At 31.5% G+C, this 19008-nt stretch overlaps 2 protein-coding genes and 1 pseudogene across 4 annotated transcripts; all 3 read left to right on the top strand.

Annotated features, from left to right (window-relative positions):
- Positions 1-1228: 1228 nt before the first annotated feature.
- Positions 1229-6199, top strand: LOC100802753 (hydroxyproline O-galactosyltransferase HPGT1). 2 transcript variants are annotated; one of them, XR_005887067.1, is made up of 12 exons: positions 1229-1710; positions 1802-1865; positions 2077-2126; positions 2221-2414; positions 2983-3046; positions 3110-3182; positions 3584-3707; positions 4112-4199; positions 4295-4345; positions 5023-5042; positions 5178-5293; positions 5738-5874. XR_005887067.1 is itself a non-coding variant. In XM_003538182.5 (12 exons), exons 1-12 carry the CDS (start codon positions 1598-1600, stop codon positions 5758-5760), a joined length of 1032 nt encoding a protein of 343 aa, XP_003538230.1. In that variant the 5' UTR covers positions 1229-1597; the 3' UTR covers positions 5761-6199. The 2 variants fall into 2 exon arrangements, 1 of the variants encoding a protein (XP_003538230.1); XM_003538182.5 differs by having other exon boundaries at positions 5023-5094; positions 5738-6199.
- A 3029-nt stretch (positions 6200-9228) lies between these two features.
- LOC102662056 (putative glucose-6-phosphate 1-epimerase) lies at positions 9229-11783 on the top strand (annotated as a pseudogene).
- Positions 11784-14355: 2572 nt separating this feature from the next.
- On the top strand, positions 14356-18059 carry LOC100780435 (probable inactive receptor kinase At4g23740). 2 transcript variants are annotated; one of them, XM_014763769.3, is made up of 2 exons: positions 14356-16385; positions 17097-18059. In XM_014763769.3, exons 1-2 carry the CDS (start codon positions 15260-15262, stop codon positions 17747-17749), a joined length of 1779 nt encoding a protein of 592 aa, XP_014619255.1. In that variant the 5' UTR covers positions 14356-15259; the 3' UTR covers positions 17750-18059. The 2 variants fall into 2 exon arrangements, with proteins under 2 accessions (XP_014619255.1, XP_006590496.1); XM_006590433.3 differs by having other exon boundaries at positions 14460-16385; positions 17106-18059.
- The last annotated feature ends 949 nt before the right edge of the window (positions 18060-19008 follow it).

Below are 19008 nucleotides of genomic sequence, written 5' to 3'. Positions count from 1 at the left end.
ACAAGTCTAACCTACATGCAGTAACGAGTTATCAATTTGGGAGAAAGCAATAGCGGCAGAGATGATAAAATTGATGAGCTGCTGTCGCAACGTAGTAAGGAGAACCAGAGAATACAAGCGCGTGGGAGTTCTAATTTTGTTGTCACTTTTTTTTAAAATTAAATTAAAATAAATAAAAAATACAAACCCATGCGTGGAAAATAATGGTTAACCTCTTGTGCATTTCGTGCCAAAAAATTTCGTAAGAAATAGCCGTGCCGATTTTTTTATTATGAATATTAATTGGGTAAAATATATTTGAGTTACAATAAAATTTAAAAAGTATCAATTTCCTCCTCATAAAAATTTTCATACTAATTTGGTTTCCTCTAAAACTAAAATATAATTTTTGTTAGTTCTTAATTGTAATCTCATTAGGGAATAATACAACGTGATTAATAAACTTAACACTTATAATTTGATTATAATTAAATTAAATAATTCTGTAAAAATTAAACCCCAATTAAACAATTTATAACGATTAAAAATTTAAAAAAGTTGTAATTTTGTACAGGTAATTAAGCAATTCTGAGGTTTTTTAAATATGCTTTTGATGGTAAAAAGAAAAAAATAATTAAGTCTTTGTCAATTTAGAAAATCATCTAACAGATTATCAACAAAAATATTTTTTTATTTTATTAATATGAAAAAATTTATGAGTACAAAATTAATATTTTTAAATTTTAAGAGAATTCAAACATATTTTACTCATATTAATTATTAAAAATTATTAATTATAATGTTAATTAAGCTTATTGTTTAAATTAGAATAGTATATTTTAAAAATGAAATATTATAAATTATTTTAAGAAAGACTAAACTACTTGTACAGTCTATCAAACATTTGTTTTATTTTTATATCAATTTTTTTTTTCAAAGAGTTATAACAATATATTTCTTCTTCTTGGATAAGTACTTATGAAAAAAAATTATTTAAATGCTTTTGTAAAAGTTCAACAAGACAAAACGCAATCTAAATGTACATGGGGTGAGGCTTGGTTTAGTTTCCAATTTTTGTAAAATAGAATCAATTTGTTTACATGAAGTTTGATTTTTTTTATCTTGATTATAAAATAGAAAATTAGGAATTAATACACTAAATTGGATTCATATATTTTTACAATAGAAAACAGGACTGGAGAGTGGAGGGAGTGTATTTCATTTTATTGAAGAAAAAATGAAAAGACAAAAACTTAAAAGAAAATATTAATTTTCTTTCTTTACAATTTTTTTTTTAATAGAACACTAGTGCAGTGCTTGTTGGGTTTGGTGTTGGACGCATATAGAAGAACCCAGTTGAAAACAAGAAAGCAGTTTCTTAATCAAATGAGGTTGCAATTGACATTGAATTCCTTTACATGTAACCAAAAGTGATTATTAATCTCAGCTTTCAGATTCCTCCATTGAAATGAAAACGGTTCTAACGTCATTTTCACAGTCCAAACTGAAAACATCAAGCCCCAACCAAACACTCATCTTCGTTTCATAAACATCGATATACTCTTTTTTTTTCTCCCCAGATCTGACACTTAGATGATCATTTCTTCGACAAGAAGAAATGCGTAGCCGGGGATCACAGAACCGGCTATCTGGTGACTCGTTTGGATCACGAGTTTCTGCTCTCATGCTCGCCATGATTGCTACCATGGCTACCGTTTATGTTGCTGGCAGGTTAGTTAATTAGTTAGTTATTCATCATCTGTCTTTATAACCTCAATTTTGGATTGCGTTTCGAGTTTTTCATGTATTGTGTGATGCGCAGGCTATGGCAGGATGCGGAAAGTAGGGCATATTTTATTGAAGAGCTTGAAAAAAGAACTGGTCAGGTATGCTGTTAGTTTTCTTCATCAAAGTTAGTATGGTAATGTTCTACATTGCATAAATCATGCAGTGGAATGTATTATGTTCTGTTATTGTGAAGTGTGAACTGTACCTCTCCTTGTTTGTGTGTGAGTGCGATTGCTGGTGTGTTTATTTTTAAAATTTTAGCTGTCCTCTTAGGATATCAATGAGGCAGTATAGTTCATCCGATTTCAGGGTCAATCTGCTGTTTCTGTTGATGATACACTGAAAGTTACAGCCTGCAGGTAACTTTCTTATGGTTGTTGTCATTTTGGTTGCTGAATTAGAATTTGGCTGTGAATATTTTTTTACCTTAGGCTGTTGTTCGCTTATTTTCAGGGAACAACAGAAGAAGTTGTCTGTCCTTGAGATGGAACTAGCTGCAGCTAGACAGGAAGGTTTTGTTCCAAAGCGTTTGCCAGGAAATCATGGGAAGCATCCTACAAAGAAGGAACTTTTAGTTGTAGGAGTCATGACAACCTTTGGTCGGAAAAAGAACCAAGAGGCAATCCGCAAGGCGTGGATGCCAACAGGTACCTTTTTCGTTGTTTTGGTTTACTTTAGCAAGATTACTGCATATTGGCAGTCTCAGCTTTATTCAGTAGAACACCTGCTGCTATCTGCAAAAGCATTTCAGGGTAGAATTAAATTTTGTTGTTTAGTTTCTTCTTTCTGTGATCATTAGCTGCTACTGAATAATCATGATTATCAGGTGTTCCATTATTGTTTTTGGTGTTTCTTCAGTTTTATCATTTCTAATATTGTATCTGAATGAAATATTGCCAATAATTGGGCTTAGGATGCATTCCTTGTGAATTCAGAACTCAAGTTTTGACAATTAGGTGTTGATCACTTCTCAATTTCAAGCAATCCTCTATTCCCTAACAGCCTCTTTTTTTTTTTTACCTATTTATGTGGTTTAATAGTTTATTTTGGTTTATAAATGTCAACGTGATTACTTATATGTTCAAGCAGTCACATTAATAATTTGTTTTTTGAAATTCTCTACTATAAATATAGCTTCTCTTTTTTTAGTCTTCTAACTTTTTTTCATCTAGTCTGCAGAAACCTTGTCAGAACTCATTGATACCCTATTTGTAGGTACACCTATGAGAAAACTGGTTGATAAGAAAGGCATCATTGTGCGATTTGTTATCGGAAGAAGGTACAATTTTGGTAGTTCAAATTCAATTTTACCACATGATTGGCTTTTTACATTTTGATGCAGTGCAAACCGTGGAGACAGTTTGGACAAAGAAATTGAAACAGAAAGCAGTCTCACCAATGATTTCATCATTCTTGTATGTTGACTTTTATAATGATAATTTCATGCAGGCTATTTGATGTGAAGTACAGATATTATAACTTTCCACATGTGACTATATGGTCTCTGATTGAATGTGTAGAGCTGACACATGCATTTTAGATATACTCTGCTTTGTAAAAAATGCCTTGGTAGTTGGTTTATAACTATGGCTTCAAACTTCTTTTTTTAAACTCAGAACTTTGGAGTGCAGTTAATAAAGGTTTTGGTCAACATATAAACTTTGGTCATACCCCTTGTTTGTAGATTATTGAGCTTGATGTGTTGATAAGACTCTTGGTTGATATTTAGATGTTTAGCATGAAGTTATATAACATATAATTTAATGCATGCAACTAGCAAATATGATGATGTCATTTAGCTTTATTTACTTTGCAGGATAATCAAGTGGAGGCACCTGAAGAAAAAGCAAATAAGATAAAATCTTTCTTCATTTATGCAGTGAGCAACTGGGACGCTGAATTTTATGCCAAGGTCAATGATGATGTCTATGTTAATCTTGGTATGTGGCCCTTAATTCTGTCTGGCACAATAAAATATAATGCATCATTGCATCTCTATCTCTAGTGTATATATATACACATAAGGTTTTCAGCAAGCAAAAGGCTGTTTTTAAGAATTAGAAAAATCATGCATAAAATTCCATAGTTTGCACTGTAGCTCCAGAGGGACTGGAGAGCATACCATTCATGAAAAATAAACAAGGGAAACTATTGGTACCGATAATTTGTTGATGAGCTGAAACCCACCCCCAAAGTTAGATAAATTTCTTGAATTCCTAGAAAATTGTGAAGATTCAGAATTGATGGCTTTTATTAAATCAAATTGGATTTAGCATTATTAGCTGTTGTAGCCTTGTAAGTTCTTTGCTGTGTCATTGATTGTGTGAAATAATTTCTTCTATAGATGCTCTTGGAGGAGTGCTAACTTCTCATTTGGACAAGCCCCGTGTTTATATTGGTTGTATGAAATCAGGCCAAGTTTTCTCTGAGCCGTGAGTATTTTCAAAATGCTTCAATGGGAAATAATAATAGTTTATTATGGTATTAGAATTTCTTCCCTTTTCTTACTCTGAATCTTATTTTATAGGACACATAAATGGCATGAGCCGGACTGGTGGAAATTTGGCGATGGAAAATCGTGAGTAATACAGTCTTAACTGTTCTTTTTATTTATTTTCTTTTATGATGAGTTATTGATAATAAAGCTAAACTTGTTCTTTCTAGGATATCACCATGTTTGGAAGAAATTGCCAGTTGTTTTTTACTTATCACCAGTCTGTATGAGGCTATAACTTTTATTTATTTGTTTCTGAAAAATTTACCCAATCTACTGATACCTTATTAAAAGATGTTTCATTCCCATGATTAGAATTCCTTGGTGAGATTATGCAGCAGTAAAATTTTGATCAATAATGATAAATAAACTGGATTTTTATTTATAAAAATTAAGCATTGACAATTTCCACTGAGAATGATGCATCCATGACTATCAAACAACACTTGATTGTCAAATGCCTCAGATGAATGATACTTTTTTAATGGTTTTCCTCGACAGGATTGTGTATTTAAAATAAAAAAATAAAATAAAATAAAATAATTAGAAAATCTTTTTTGAAAAAATGAAAACCATAAAAAACTGTTCTTTAAAGATTGAAAAAAAAAAATGCACATAAAAGTGTTCTTTAAAAACTTATCCAAGGACACCTATAAAAATACTTTGTCTAAATCATGGTATTAGATCCAGAAATTGTTTTTCTCCCTCCATCTTCTTGGACTTTCTTTATTGACATTCATGTTCATGCTTGTTTGATTCAGATACTTTCGACATGCTTCAGGTGAGGTCTATGTCATTTCAAAAGCATTGGTTCAGTTTATTTCAATAAACAGGTATACCTTTCCTTTTTGTGTGTATGTATGGTTGTAATAATTTCCTTAGAATGTGGTATCAATATGAAATGCTTACTTTTCAGATTTATTCTTCGTACATATGCACACGATGATGTAAGCATTGGATCATGGTTTATTGGGCTTGATGTGGAACACCTTGATGAAACAAAGTTTTGCTGCTCCTCCCGGTGGTCCCCAGGTTAATTTCTTTCTACCCTATTCTCTCTCACATATACTAGACAATTGTGTTCACTGTTCAACCCAGACTACCATGTAATCAGATTCACTAACAAAGTTGACATACTGGATGAACAATAACATGTTAAAATTATAAAGGGACTGAAATGGGACGAAAAACTTTGAAGGAACCAATTCCAGATTTCACATATTTTAGAGGGATCAAAAGCATACTTTACCCTTAAACAAATCACATTGGATGTGTACTTAAGTTTACTATTACGAAGTAGTACTAATCTTGATTCTAGGTTATCTTAGGTAACAGGGCTTTTAGGCTGGAAATGGGTAAGTATTAAAAAACTAATGTATCCTTGTTTTTTTTTTAGCAAAAGAGATTTATCATGTACTCGCACACCAAAGGTGATGTATTTTCACTTTTATATATTGTTTTCTTCCAATCTTTCAGGGGCAATTTGCGCAGCAGTATGACGACTTTCCACTAACAATTAAAGTGACAGAAGGATCTATAGCATACAGAAACCCGTTACTTCCTCCATCATCATTTTTATCTCAGGTGATTTTCCGTTATGATAATTTCAACCAGCAGTTGATTCTGCCACTTGAATGCAGGGAGCTGTTGGTTAGGAGCTATGCCTCCTTGACAATAGATACTTACATGCTCCTCAGAATGTTCAAAGGTGTTGAGAAATTTGCATCATGGTTGTCTGATTTTGAGAAACTGTTCCTTCCCCATTTAAACCATCATTTTTACCACATGGAATAAATCAAAGAGAATTTTGTAGCAACTTAATTATAGGCAATATTTTTTAAGTTAGACTTGAGAACGGCCATGTTGAATCCACACTTGATTTTAGGTTGTCATTCCTGGATTAGACAAATCTAAGCTGTATATAGCCTGTTGCATTCATGCCACTTGCGCAGTTCATTTTTCTCTCTCTTAATACATGAAAAATTTAAGCCACTGTCACTTTTTGTACAACTATTTTTATAACTAAAAGAAATAAAATGGATAATATGATAGAAAGGGAGATAAAATGTGTTGTAAAATGCGCATTAGAATAACATTTAACTCTTTTTCATGGCTTGACTTCGGTGTTTTAAAATTAACTTTAGGATGACTTAAAAAGTTCTTTTTTTAGTCCAAGGTTTATTACAAAGACTATTTTGTGTTAGAATACTTTTTTGCTGTTGGCTTTAAAAGACTACTTTATAATAGTCTTTTAAATAGGTTAACAAGTCCATTTCTAAATAGTCTAATTAAATCTTTAATTATATTATCTCAAAATAAAAATGATATAGTAAAAATTATCATATTGTATGAATACTTTTATTTAAATAAGTTGATCTGTTTAACTAACAAATTTCATATAATTGATAAATAATTGACTTTTTTAAGCATGTTAATCAAGGTCTTATTCTTGATTATATACTAGTATAAGAAAGGTTTTGTGAGAAATTACTCATTTCGATTATCTATTCGCTTAAAAAAAAGAATTAGTCCATTGTTGTCAAAGGGAGACAAAAAATTGAACAAACTGCTAGGTTTAAAATATTTTTTAAATAACTTCAAAACTTGATAGTTAAGTAAGCTTTTAAAAACATCAATAATAAATAAATCGAATTAGATTATTAGAAGTATTTTCATCCCTATTTATACTCAGTTGCTTTGGCACGAGAGGTGAAAAGAAAAGGGTTATTTTCCTCGTAAATTCTCAAGTGGAAGTTGGACATCTTCCCCCGTACATCAATTGGGAACTTTTCTGGTTAACGGCAGTTGTTGGAACTTGAAGCAACTTCCGGGAAGTTCCTCAAAAAATTATTTTAGAGGACACTTTCATTTGCGAATCTGACCGGGTGTTTTTCTTACGTTTCTGTCTAAGAAATACGAAACATTGAAGTTACGATGTTCTAGCTCTAACTGAAACCAACCTCGCTTAATTTTATTATATAGTCTGATCTTCAATTTTGCTTCTAATTGTTCGTTCGAAGTAGGGGGAATTATTAATTGGTTGTAAAGAATGATAATATATTTAATGCTTTAAAATTTATTATCAAGTATCAGTATACAATTTAAAAAAACATTTTATTTCAAAACATACTATATCTTTGTTATAAAAGAAAAAAAAAACACTATATTTTAATTAGATGAATAAGCAACTTTAATCATACGATATTTTCCCTAAAATGGCCGGCGCTGTTGGACTATCCTTCACGCGTGAGACAAGTTTTCGGTTTATGATTTGTTAACTAATCGTATTCGTTAGTTCCTTTTAGATCCAACAAAGCCAATGGTCTAGTCAGTAGCCACTATCTCATGTTTTGCCCTTTTTGCTGTATGACTGAGTGCGGACTATATATTCTCCTTTATAGCACTAGCTATGCATGTTGACCTAGACTTGAGGTCTTATTTACATGTTTCACAATTCACACAATCCATTAACTTTACTCGAACTAACCATTAAAAAAGAAGAATTCATGTTTGAGATATAACTAAATTAAGTTATATTAAATTTGTGTTTGAAATGTGAAAACTCACGTCCAAGACGTAGAATCAAACATGCAATTAGGTGCATGTCTAATCTCTTGGGGGTTTGAAAGGACATATTCTGATTTGTCACGTAACTGGGTCGTTAATTCTGGTACTGCAGAGTCCATGCCAGGCGTTGAAGCTTGAAACCCTTCAACGCGTCTATATAGACCATATAGATCCCTTGCTTGTTGCTTTTCTGACTTTTAAACCAATAACCTTATGGCCTATAAAATGTTTATTAGCCTAATTTGAAACTAGTCATACCCATAACATTATTTCGTTTGAAGATTATGTTTATGACCCCTTCAGCATATCACTTTTTTCATTTAACTAACCCATTTCATTATTCTTCAAGATCCGCCCTTTATTATTGAGTACTAGTTTGTAAAAACATACTTATTTTAAAATTAATGCTACATTATATATCCTAATAGCTAATTTTCTAAAAAATAATTCTAAAATGTTATTATCAAATACAAATTATTTTTAGATAAATAACACTTTATTTTAACATTACTTAACTCTCTTGAAATTTGGATTAAAAGTAAATATATGAGATGAGGTAAGGTTAGTTCAATCCAATTTTTTTATCAGCAAATATAAAATTTTATTAGATTGGTACCAGTGGTACCATGCCCATGTACAGGATATATATGGCAGTTACAAAGATCCCCATAAAAGAGGAGAATCCCACCAAAGGCAAAGACCCACTCGGGGAACAGCATCATCTACAAATTTAAAATCAAATCCCAACTAGAACAGTCAGTGTTCCATGTGTAAAAAAATAATCAAATCCCAGTGAAACCCGTATCCCATTAGTATTCCAGTGTAGAGACAATAATACAGAACAAAACCTTTAATTCTTTTTTCCCATAGCCTTCATGCAAATCTACATCCGTATACTCAATATTCGATCCAATTCACTAGTATATAATTAAATGTATAGCTAATTATATATATTTCAAGATAAATAACACTAATGTAAATATAATAGTACCATTTTATACAAAATATAACTTATTTAAAATACATCAAATTTAATTTCTAAAAGACATGCCCGTCAAGATAGGATGATCCGTGATAGATAACTGAAAATTGATTACTCTTTTTATCTGTTGTTTTGGATAGGAAATTGCTCCAATTAGATTTAGTCGCACAACATCTGTTCTCTTGATAAACCCTATTCTTTCTGGGTCAGCGCTCAAGGTAGTTGCTTGTTAGTTGGGCTTTTGTTTTCAAGCTTCACGAAAATACTCGTCTGTCACAGGAGTCATGGCAACCCCATGACTGCTCAACCTTTTCCCTCACGTCAAACTTGCTTTCACTAACCTCTTTCAATTCATTTCTTATTTCCATAGCTTACAGACAAGTCACACACTGAGACGACACCGTTTCTTGAATTAAAGATGAAGACAACTTCTGGAGGAGGAGGAGGAGTAGGAGCAGCAGAAAGTGATAACAGAACTGCCACCGTGGGAATTGAATTTACCAAAGACAAGAATGGAATATCCCTACTCGTTCTTCGAAACCACCGTGGAGCTTCAGCAACTGTTAGTTTGCACGGAGGCCAGGTTCTTTCCTGGAAAACAGAACTTGGTGAGGAGTTACTCTTCATAAGTAACAAGGTAATCATCATTCATTCATAATATCAATATCCTCACAACCTTTTTAATCATTGAATGAAGACATTTTAATATTACAATAAATATTTCAAGAAGATATGACATTGAGTCACTTCTTTCTTAATCTTGAATCAATTTTATGAATTTTTTGTTAATGATATTTCTCTCTTTTCAATTATTAGTCAATCTTTTAGTCCTCCCAAAGCAGTGCGTGGAGGAATTCCAATTTGTTTTCCACAGGTATAACTTTTTTTAAAAATTAATTAATATTGCATATAACTGAATTACATAAAATAGAGCAAAATCCTCCACTGCTTCCGGGGGATTTCAATGGAAAAGTTTATATTAACTTGCTGCTCAAACCATCAAAAGATGATATAAAAATATAGCCACATAGGTATGACTTATTTACCATTTGATCATCCTCTTTACCTTACTAAACATAATATTTTGCATTTGAATTTAGAGGTCTTGGATCAATTGGAAAGATTTATTGAAAACTCTTCTGTTTTAGTCCCAATGGCTGCATAAGAATCAAAAGACTAGTGGATTTTGTCAAAGACTGACCTACAATAGCAAAAATCAACATTTTGCATTTGAATTTAGAGGTCTTACATAAAGTTGCAGAATATATGTTTGGAGTTTCAAATTCTGAATGAGAATATTTTATGCACCATTTTAACTTCTTATTTTATGCACCATTTTAACTTCTTATTTTATTCAGCTTTGAGTTTCGCCTAAGGGTCTCTTTGGCAACAGATGGCAATCTAACTTGACATCTCGCATCAGGAATGTCAATGGCAAGAATTTCAGTTTTTCCATGGCCTATCATACATATTTCTCCATTTCAGATATAATATATAAATATATTGTATGTAGGTTTGGTCTATTTACTAAAGGACTACTGTGAAAGAAAAAGAATCAATGAATATGTAATGAATTGCAGCCATCAATAAGAGACAACCTTTTACTTACTCTTGATAGTGAAGTGAGGGTAGAAGGGTTGGAAACTCTTGACTACCTGGACAACCTGTACCAGAGAGAACGCTTCACAGAACAAGGAGATTCTCTGACATTTGAATCAGAGGTGAGACAACTCATTCAAGACAATTCCTATTCATGGTCGTGTAAATAACAAGATCACCAAGATGTTTGTCTTATAAATGTACTAAACACTAAAATAGTTGCCTAATGTTTTAATATTGTAATAATTAATTGGTTAGAGAAATAAATAATTGAAAATTAATTAAAAGTAGGACTATGAATTGCGACAAATGCACATGTACACACATATGCACGCATTTGCACATATTATAACAACTTATTATAAAACATGAATTAATAATTTTGAAAAAATTTAGAAAATTAATAATGAATTACTTTAATTTTCTTTAAAAAAAATTTCTTTACAATTACTTAGGCACAACCTTATTCCTAATTTTATCAAATTAAGGTTACTCTGATGTGACTTAAGATTTAATATGTTTTTTTCATCTTTAGGTAGACCGGGTCTATTTTGATTCTAGCAATATTGTAATTGTTCTAGACCATGAAAAGAAGAGAACATTTGTGATACGAAAGGAAGGACTTCCGGATGTTGGTAAGTTTATTTGTAAACAATACTTACAACTCAAAATCAAATACTGTTCTTAGATTGTTTCTCTCTTACACAAACTAAAAATTCATTTCTGATTTGACATTGCATAGTTGTTTGGAATCCTTGGGAAAGAAAATCCAAGTCCATATTAGATTTAGGGGATGAAGAGTACAAACAGATGCTATGTGTTGATGGTGCAGCAGTTGAAAAACCAAATCACCTTGTGGCCAGGTGAAGAATGGACAGACCGCTTGAGCTCTCAGTTCTTCCATCTTCTTAATTTGCAATGAATTTTATATGATGACTGAAAACAAATCCTAACAAAAATAAAACCACTAGGCATTGTTTTTTTAGCAAGTGATACTTTTTTTGTAAATCTTGTAACCTAGTATAAGTCATAAGCAAGTCTATAAATAAAAGGGGTACTCATATCAAAATTGATGAGTGTAGACTAAACACATGATATATAGTTGAAGTAGAGATGTGTATGTTCAAAATAAAACTCATTTCCAATTTTTCACATGTAAGTGATGTACATGAAATTGTTGTAGTTAACTTTTGAAAAGTTTATGGTTATGGAAATTTTTTATTAGTATATTTTATGATTGTTTATGAAAGTTAGTGGGTACATAAAATAATTTTTTTTACAAAAAAAGTGAATTAGTATATTTAGAATTTTTCTAAAACAATTCAAGACAAAGTTTAAGATATATAACAAGGGCATGTATTATTTACCTTACATACTAACATAAGAGTTATATAATATGAATTGTGTCACACACTTAATGATCATTTTATAGAAATAATATATGTAAACTCATTCTTTATTTCTTTCAAAAAAAAAAATTGTTGTAGATGGTGTTTTTTAGATTAAAACACGACAGTACATGTTTATAAGCAATTTTTTTTGCACATTTTCATGAAAAATAATTATATAAAAACTTATGTTTGTAATTTTTCATAAAAAAAAGTTTAAAGAAAAAATCTCTATTTGTTTGGTTCAGCAGCTTAAAAAGTCATAAAAATCTGAAAAGTGTTGTTAATAAATTAAGAAAAATATTTTTATTTGATTATTTTAAAATGGATTTTGAAAAAATATTTTAAATTAATAATTTTAATTATATAATGCAATTTAGCACAGTTCATAATTTTTTTAAATAATAATTAAAATTAAAATATAAATTGTTATATATATAATAAAAAGTAAAAAAAAAATTATAAATTTATATCTTTTTTTCAAAACTTTTATTATAAGTAATATCTTATCTCTCTTTCATTTTTTTAATGGACTTTTCTATTTCAGAATTCAAGTGACAATCAAACTTTCAAACACCCAATTAATAATTTACCTTACATATTGACATAAGAGTTATATAATATGAAATGTGTCTTACACTTTTTTTAACAACTTTCAAGACAAATCTTAAGATAGAGAGATATATAATATCATGAAAATGATATACACTACTTATAATAATATTCTGACAATATAACAGATGATTTGTGTTATGCAAATCAAGATGATGTCCTTCAAATAAAGTCTAACTATAAGGTAGACATGTCATACAAATAATATATACCTAGCTAATCATAAATTTATATACTTCATAATCTCAATCTCCATAATTTTGTAAGCAAAAAAAAAAATATATATATATATATATATATATATTTCATAATCCTAAATCTTTATGTATATACCAGAGATTGTTCGGGAGATGAAGATGATGTAAGATGATAATCCACTAAGGTATTTATTATCACAAAGACATAAATACTTTATTGTTATATTCTCTATAGTTTCATCCGATTACATGCACAGAAGGAATTTATTTGTAGGGAGTTCCAAGCACCAACTTTGTCAACAAAGTTATTTTTGCCTTCCTAAAATCCATCATAATATGAAAATCAAGAGACATAGCAGTTCAAATGATTTTATCAAACATAGGCATGATGTTGTTTATTGTTAATCCCTAGAAGACACTTTTGTCTTTGTTACTCTCCACAAGAATGGAGGAGTAATTTCTCATTGACACAGTATGGTTATGAGAATTCAATGGTGAGGCGGGCATGACTCCAAAATTTTATCATGTTATACATATAATATATGTAAATTTTTCTTGCGTGCAATCTTTTCTTGTTGGTTTTTCTTGCAAATTGTTTTTATGATTTTTTTTACTTTCTTCCAAATTTTATTTGAAAAATTTACTATGATTTGGGGAAAAAATATGATTATTTTTTTAATTGGTTGAAAAAATCCATAGAAATTTTAATGGTTTTTTTTTGCACATTTTCATGAAAAATAATTATATAAAAACTTGTTTTTAAATTTTTCATAAAAATAACTTAAAGAAAAATTCTCTGTTTTTTTTGTTCCACAGCTTAAAAGTCATAAAAATCTGAAAATGTTGTTAATAAAGTAAGGAAAATATTTTAATTTAATTTTAATTATATATATATATATATATATATATATATATATTGAGAAAATCAATTAGATACCACCTCAATTCTTATGTTTAATTTTATTTTTGTTACATATATATCATTTTTAATTTGATTATTTTACAATATTTTTAAAATAATAATTTTAATTATATAACCAAATTTAGTATAATGCATAATATTTTTAAAAAATAGTAACTAAAATTAAAATGAAAATATAAATTTCTATATATATAATAAAAATAATACTTTTTTCTAAATTTATATCTTTTTCCAAAACTTTCGTGGTCAGTTATATCTTCTCTCAGTTAGAGACAATATTAATTGAAATGATTATATTTATCAATCATAATTTCAAACACCAAATCATAAAGTGCTAAGAAAGTTCAATTGATCTTAAAAAAGAAAGAATCTCAAGCTAGATAATGCAACAAAATTAATACTTTCAAGGAAAAGAATGTTTTGTAAAAGACATTTTCAGACAATTTAAATATTTTTGTTTGTCTATATTAATATAAATCATCTTTAATCCATACACATTTTAATATTATGTTTTTTTTTCTTATTTTCTTTTAATATATTTTGTGTTTTAACGAATTGAATTCAATATGATTTTATTTATCAATTATTTTTGGATTTGTACATTAGTTATACGAAGTTTTATAAGTTTCTTTTTTTAGTTAATATTTTACTAGATTTTAAAATAATTAATTGATCAAAGATGTTTTTAAGCAAATTTTTAAATAGGCCTAAGTCAGAGAGTCTTTGGTTTAGATATTCAATTCATACCTAATAAAGTTTGGTTCGACTCGACTCATTTTCATCTCAGACAAAAGTGATGACGATAAATTAAAGGAATCCAATTTTTTTTTTGAAGTAATTAAAGGAATCCCGTGCCTACACCTGATGCAATAAATAGTATTTATAGTTTCAACTTAAAAGTACTAGTATATTATCTCGCACTCAGATGACACTGACATTAACTTATAAGCTCAGTGTAATGAACTAGTAGCAGTAGTAAACTACATCAATCCCCTCACATTCAGTTACAGCAAGGTTCGGTTTGGGAACAGTTAAAAACTGGCATTCACCTCCGTTCTCTTCAACCTCTTCAACGCCGTTAGCATTTGCATTGGATGCTATACCTTTTTTACCAATGGCCATTATTTCTATCGAATCATAATAACTCGTACGTTTTTTTTTCTCTCTCTCACTCATTTTCGATTCACCTCATTTTGGTAATCGCAATGCCGCTAAAGGATGACTTTTGAGGAACAGAAGGCAGATCTGGAAAGTAGGAAAAAAAAAACAAAAAGTAAACGACATGTGTCGATAATAGGGCCAAGTGCAGAGCTTCAGCCTCGAATTTCGTTTTCCTTCTAATAAATTTTACTAATTTCTTTTTCTTTTTCTTTTTTCACCATGTTATTTTTGTCAGATTATTAATCTATCTTGAAAGTTGAAAAATCTTGTAAGAACTTTTAATGAAATCTTTTCTTTTATTCGAGACTACCAGTGTGTTTAAAGAATTCAAATTTAACTAACTTTGTGTTACTAGAACATAAAGTGAGAAACAAAGGTGGCTTTACAGCTGAAAAAGTGAGTCCCCTCATTTGACTTAAGCAAAGACAAGTTGGCACAATCTTCTATGCAAGTTTCTGAGTGTTCGCCTCTGCATTGATTTATTTTTGTATTGGCTTTTTGGAGGTAAGTTATCCGTGTCGTGGCTGGTTTGAGTGTGTGCAGCAGAAGCAGCTAGTTGTCTGCTGGAAGATGGAACTTATTTTGTGCTTCGTCTACTTGGTTTCTCTCATGCTCTTCCAAGCACAAGCAAATGCAATCTCTGACAAGCAAGCATTGCTTGATTTCGTGGAAAAGTTGGCTCCTTCAAGATCCCTGAATTGGAACGCAAGCTCTTCCCCATGTACCTCCTGGACCGGTGTAACCTGTAACGGAGACAAGTCACGAGTTATAGCCATTCACTTGCCAGCATTCGGGTTTCACGGAACCATCCCTCCCAACACAATAAGCCGCGTCACGGGGTTGCGAACACTCAGCCTCAGATCCAACTTCATAAATGGTCACTTCCCTTGTGATTTTTCCAATCTCAAAAACCTTTCCTTTCTCTATCTTCAGTTCAACAACTTCACGGGTCCCTTACCTGACTTCTCTGCTTGGAGGAACCTCTCTGTTGTCAACTTGTCCAATAATTTCTTCACCGGCACCATTCCTCTCTCTCTCTCCAATTTGACTCAGCTAACTTCCATGAATCTCTCCAACAACTCCCTCTCCGGGGAAATACCTCTCTCTCTTCAGAGGTTTCCCAAGTCAGCATTCGTTGGAAACAATGTCTCCCTTCAAACCTCCTCTCCTGTAGCTCCATTTTCTAAATCTGCAAAACACAGCGAAACGACCGTGTTTTGTGTTATTGTTGCTGCTTCTCTTATTGGTCTCGCAGCATTTGTTGCATTTATCTTTCTATGCTGGTCGAGAAAGAAGAAGAATGGGGATTCCTTTGCTCGGAAGTTGCAGAAGGGAGATATGTCTCCGGAAAAAGTAGTGTCGAGGGACCTGGATGCAAATAATAAAATTGTTTTCTTTGAGGGGTGTAGTTATGCTTTTGACTTGGAGGATTTGTTGAGGGCTTCTGCTGAGGTACTAGGGAAGGGGACGTTTGGTGCTGCGTATAAGGCTGCGCTGGAGGATGCTACCACTGTTGTTGTGAAGAGGTTGAAGGAGGTGGCTGTTGGAAAGAAGGATTTTGAGCAGCTTATGGAGGTTGTTGGGAATCTTAAACATGAGAATGTGGTTGAGCTGAAGGGGTATTACTATTCCAAAGATGAGAAACTCATGGTCTATGATTACTACACTCAGGGGAGTCTCTCGGCTTTCTTGCATGGTATGTAGCAGAATTTTGTTTTCCTACATTTTCAAATTAATATCCATGCTCAATTGTTTAGAGTCTTTCATTTTATTTTATTTTTGGTGCTTTGTATGTGGTTTTTGCTTCTTGGTTTTGATTCAAAGGAAAGGCTGCTTGCATGTTTGGTAGGTTAAACAAGTTAAAATTTTGTCTCTGGATAAGCTTCATCTCATTCAACTCAACTCAGCTATGGAAAAATTTAATGGAAAGCATAAGATTTGAAATTTGAAATATAGTTTCTGATTGTAAGTATGTCCTAAAGCCAAAAAGATCTCTGCTTCGTCTACAGAGCCAGAGGGATACATTAATCTATGGTCCAGAACCATGGTGGTCCTAATCAACTTCTATATGACATGTAGTTAAGTATTATAATATTTTCTTATAAATTGAAAATCTTGGCAATACTTCACATAGAGATTGATGAAGACCACGTAATAATTTCTCAGAGGGAGGGCTTATTGTCTGACTGCTGCAATTGTATATTTAAGTCTAAGTGTTGTTGTGTGAACAAGCTCAATGCTTTCATGATACAAGTCTGAAGCTCTTGCCTTGTTTTCATGCCAAAGAAGACAATGTATCAAATTAATAAAGAGATTAAAAAAATCTGTCTTGAAAATTTTTGTATTAGTAATGCTACATATAAGTACATACCGCACAACTACAGAGATTAATAGTGTTTTTTTTTAGTATTTTCAGGTAAAAGAGGAGAGGATAGGGTGCCTCTAGATTGGGATACTCGGATGAAAATTGCTTTGGGTGCTGCACGAGGCCTTGCTTGTATACATTGTGAGAATGGTGGGAAACTTGTGCATGGCAATATCAGATCCTCAAATATCTTTCTCAATAGTAAACAGTATGGTTGTGTATCTGATCTTGGCCTGGCAACCATAATGAGTTCAGTTGCCATACCAATCTCGCGAGCCGCTGGTTACAGAGCACCTGAAGTCACAGACACGAGGAAAGCGACACAACCATCTGATGTTTACAGCTTTGGTGTGGTGTTATTAGAGCTTCTCACTGGGAAATCCCCTGTCTACACAACTGGTGCCGATGAGATTGTGCACTTGGTGAGATGGGTTCATTCGGTTGTGAGAGAGGAGTGGACAGCTGAAGTGTTTGACTTGGAGCTGATAAGATATCCCAATATAGAGGAAGAGATGGTGGAAATGTTGCAGATAGCCATGTCATGTGTGGTGAGGCTTCCTGATCAGAGGCCTAAGATGTTAGAACTTGTAAAAATGATAGAAAGTGTCAGGCAGATTGAGATAGTAGTGAATCAGCCATCAATATCATCTGAGAACCAAGTGGAAAGTTCAACACAGATCCCTTTAACCACTTAAGATGAATGATGAATCCCCTCAGTGTGATATTCACGACTCACTCCCTTCACAAAAAAGAGAGCTATCTGAAAACGTTTTGTTCCAAATTGTGAACAAGACCATGCTTCTTTTCACCAATTTTCCCTTTGTAATTCTTGTTCAGCACATTTGCTTTTACCACAAAAAAAGCCAAACTAATTTAATTGATTTTCTATCATTATAATTTTACTGAGTGGAGGGAAGGAAGCACCAGATGATCATTGTGCAATCATGTGGTTATATGTCTTGCTAGCTGTTAACCTGATATGAAACATTTCGATCTTTTTCTTGAGCTTGGGCGCAACTGGGACATGGATGGAAACAACAGTGCTTTTGTTTGTTTCCTTCACTTTGCCATCTGTGGATGCATGACCCGTTTTCGTTAATCAACTACGTAACCCCAGCGAGTTGTTAAAAATGTATTTGTGATTTTCCATTTTGACACTCTATCACTTGATGAATTTTTTTTCCATTTTTGGAGGATTCCGGAATGTCCTTTTGGCATTTGGTGGAGGCTTAAGAAATGTCCATTTGCTTGCGATTCTTGAGCTTCTCGATACCGTAGGTTACAAGCAACTTTAAGTAAAATCCTCTATCTGATTAGACTACAAGATTCATGGAAGCAATGAAAAGAAAAGAAATTAGAATACATATAATAGATTTTCATCAATTATAAATAAATTTCAACCAGCTCAATTAAATTTCTTTCTTTTTATATAGAGTTGAACTTCATATTTGAAGGGTTAACATTGTGATAGTTAAGTCTTAAATGATTAATACGGTGATAAAAATATTAAAATTATTAGTAAAGTAAATGCTTTACTCATCAAAATAAAAAATTTGAAAAATATATTTATACCAAACACAAAATTGCCGAAGGCACATATACATTAAGGATCTATATTAATGACTTCTGAGTTATGCCTGAGTAGCAAGAAAGGGATACAATTAGAACAGACCATAATTAAGTAAAATTAATTGTAATTGTTTGAATTAGTTAGAATAAATATAATATGATTTTGAGAGTTATTATTTATTTTGTAATTGTGTTTTTGTCTAATTGTCTCTCCTAGGGAGATATTAGTCTAGTACTTGCTAATAACAAGAGAGAAGATTCAAATCCATTAGTATTATGGTGATGGTTATGGTATTTGCAATTGTTCTGAGTGTGATCACCTTCCGTGGAGCTCAGGTCTCTTTAATTTGACCCATCTCTGCCTACAATCAAGTGATTTATGATT

This window comes from Glycine max, chromosome 11, assembly GCF_000004515.6.
Source record: "Glycine max cultivar Williams 82 chromosome 11, Glycine_max_v4.0, whole genome shotgun sequence".
Taxonomy (NCBI): domain Eukaryota; kingdom Viridiplantae; phylum Streptophyta; class Magnoliopsida; order Fabales; family Fabaceae; genus Glycine; species Glycine max.
The sequence above is the reverse complement of the archived record's forward strand: the minus strand, read 5'-3'. Positions and strand labels throughout refer to the sequence as shown.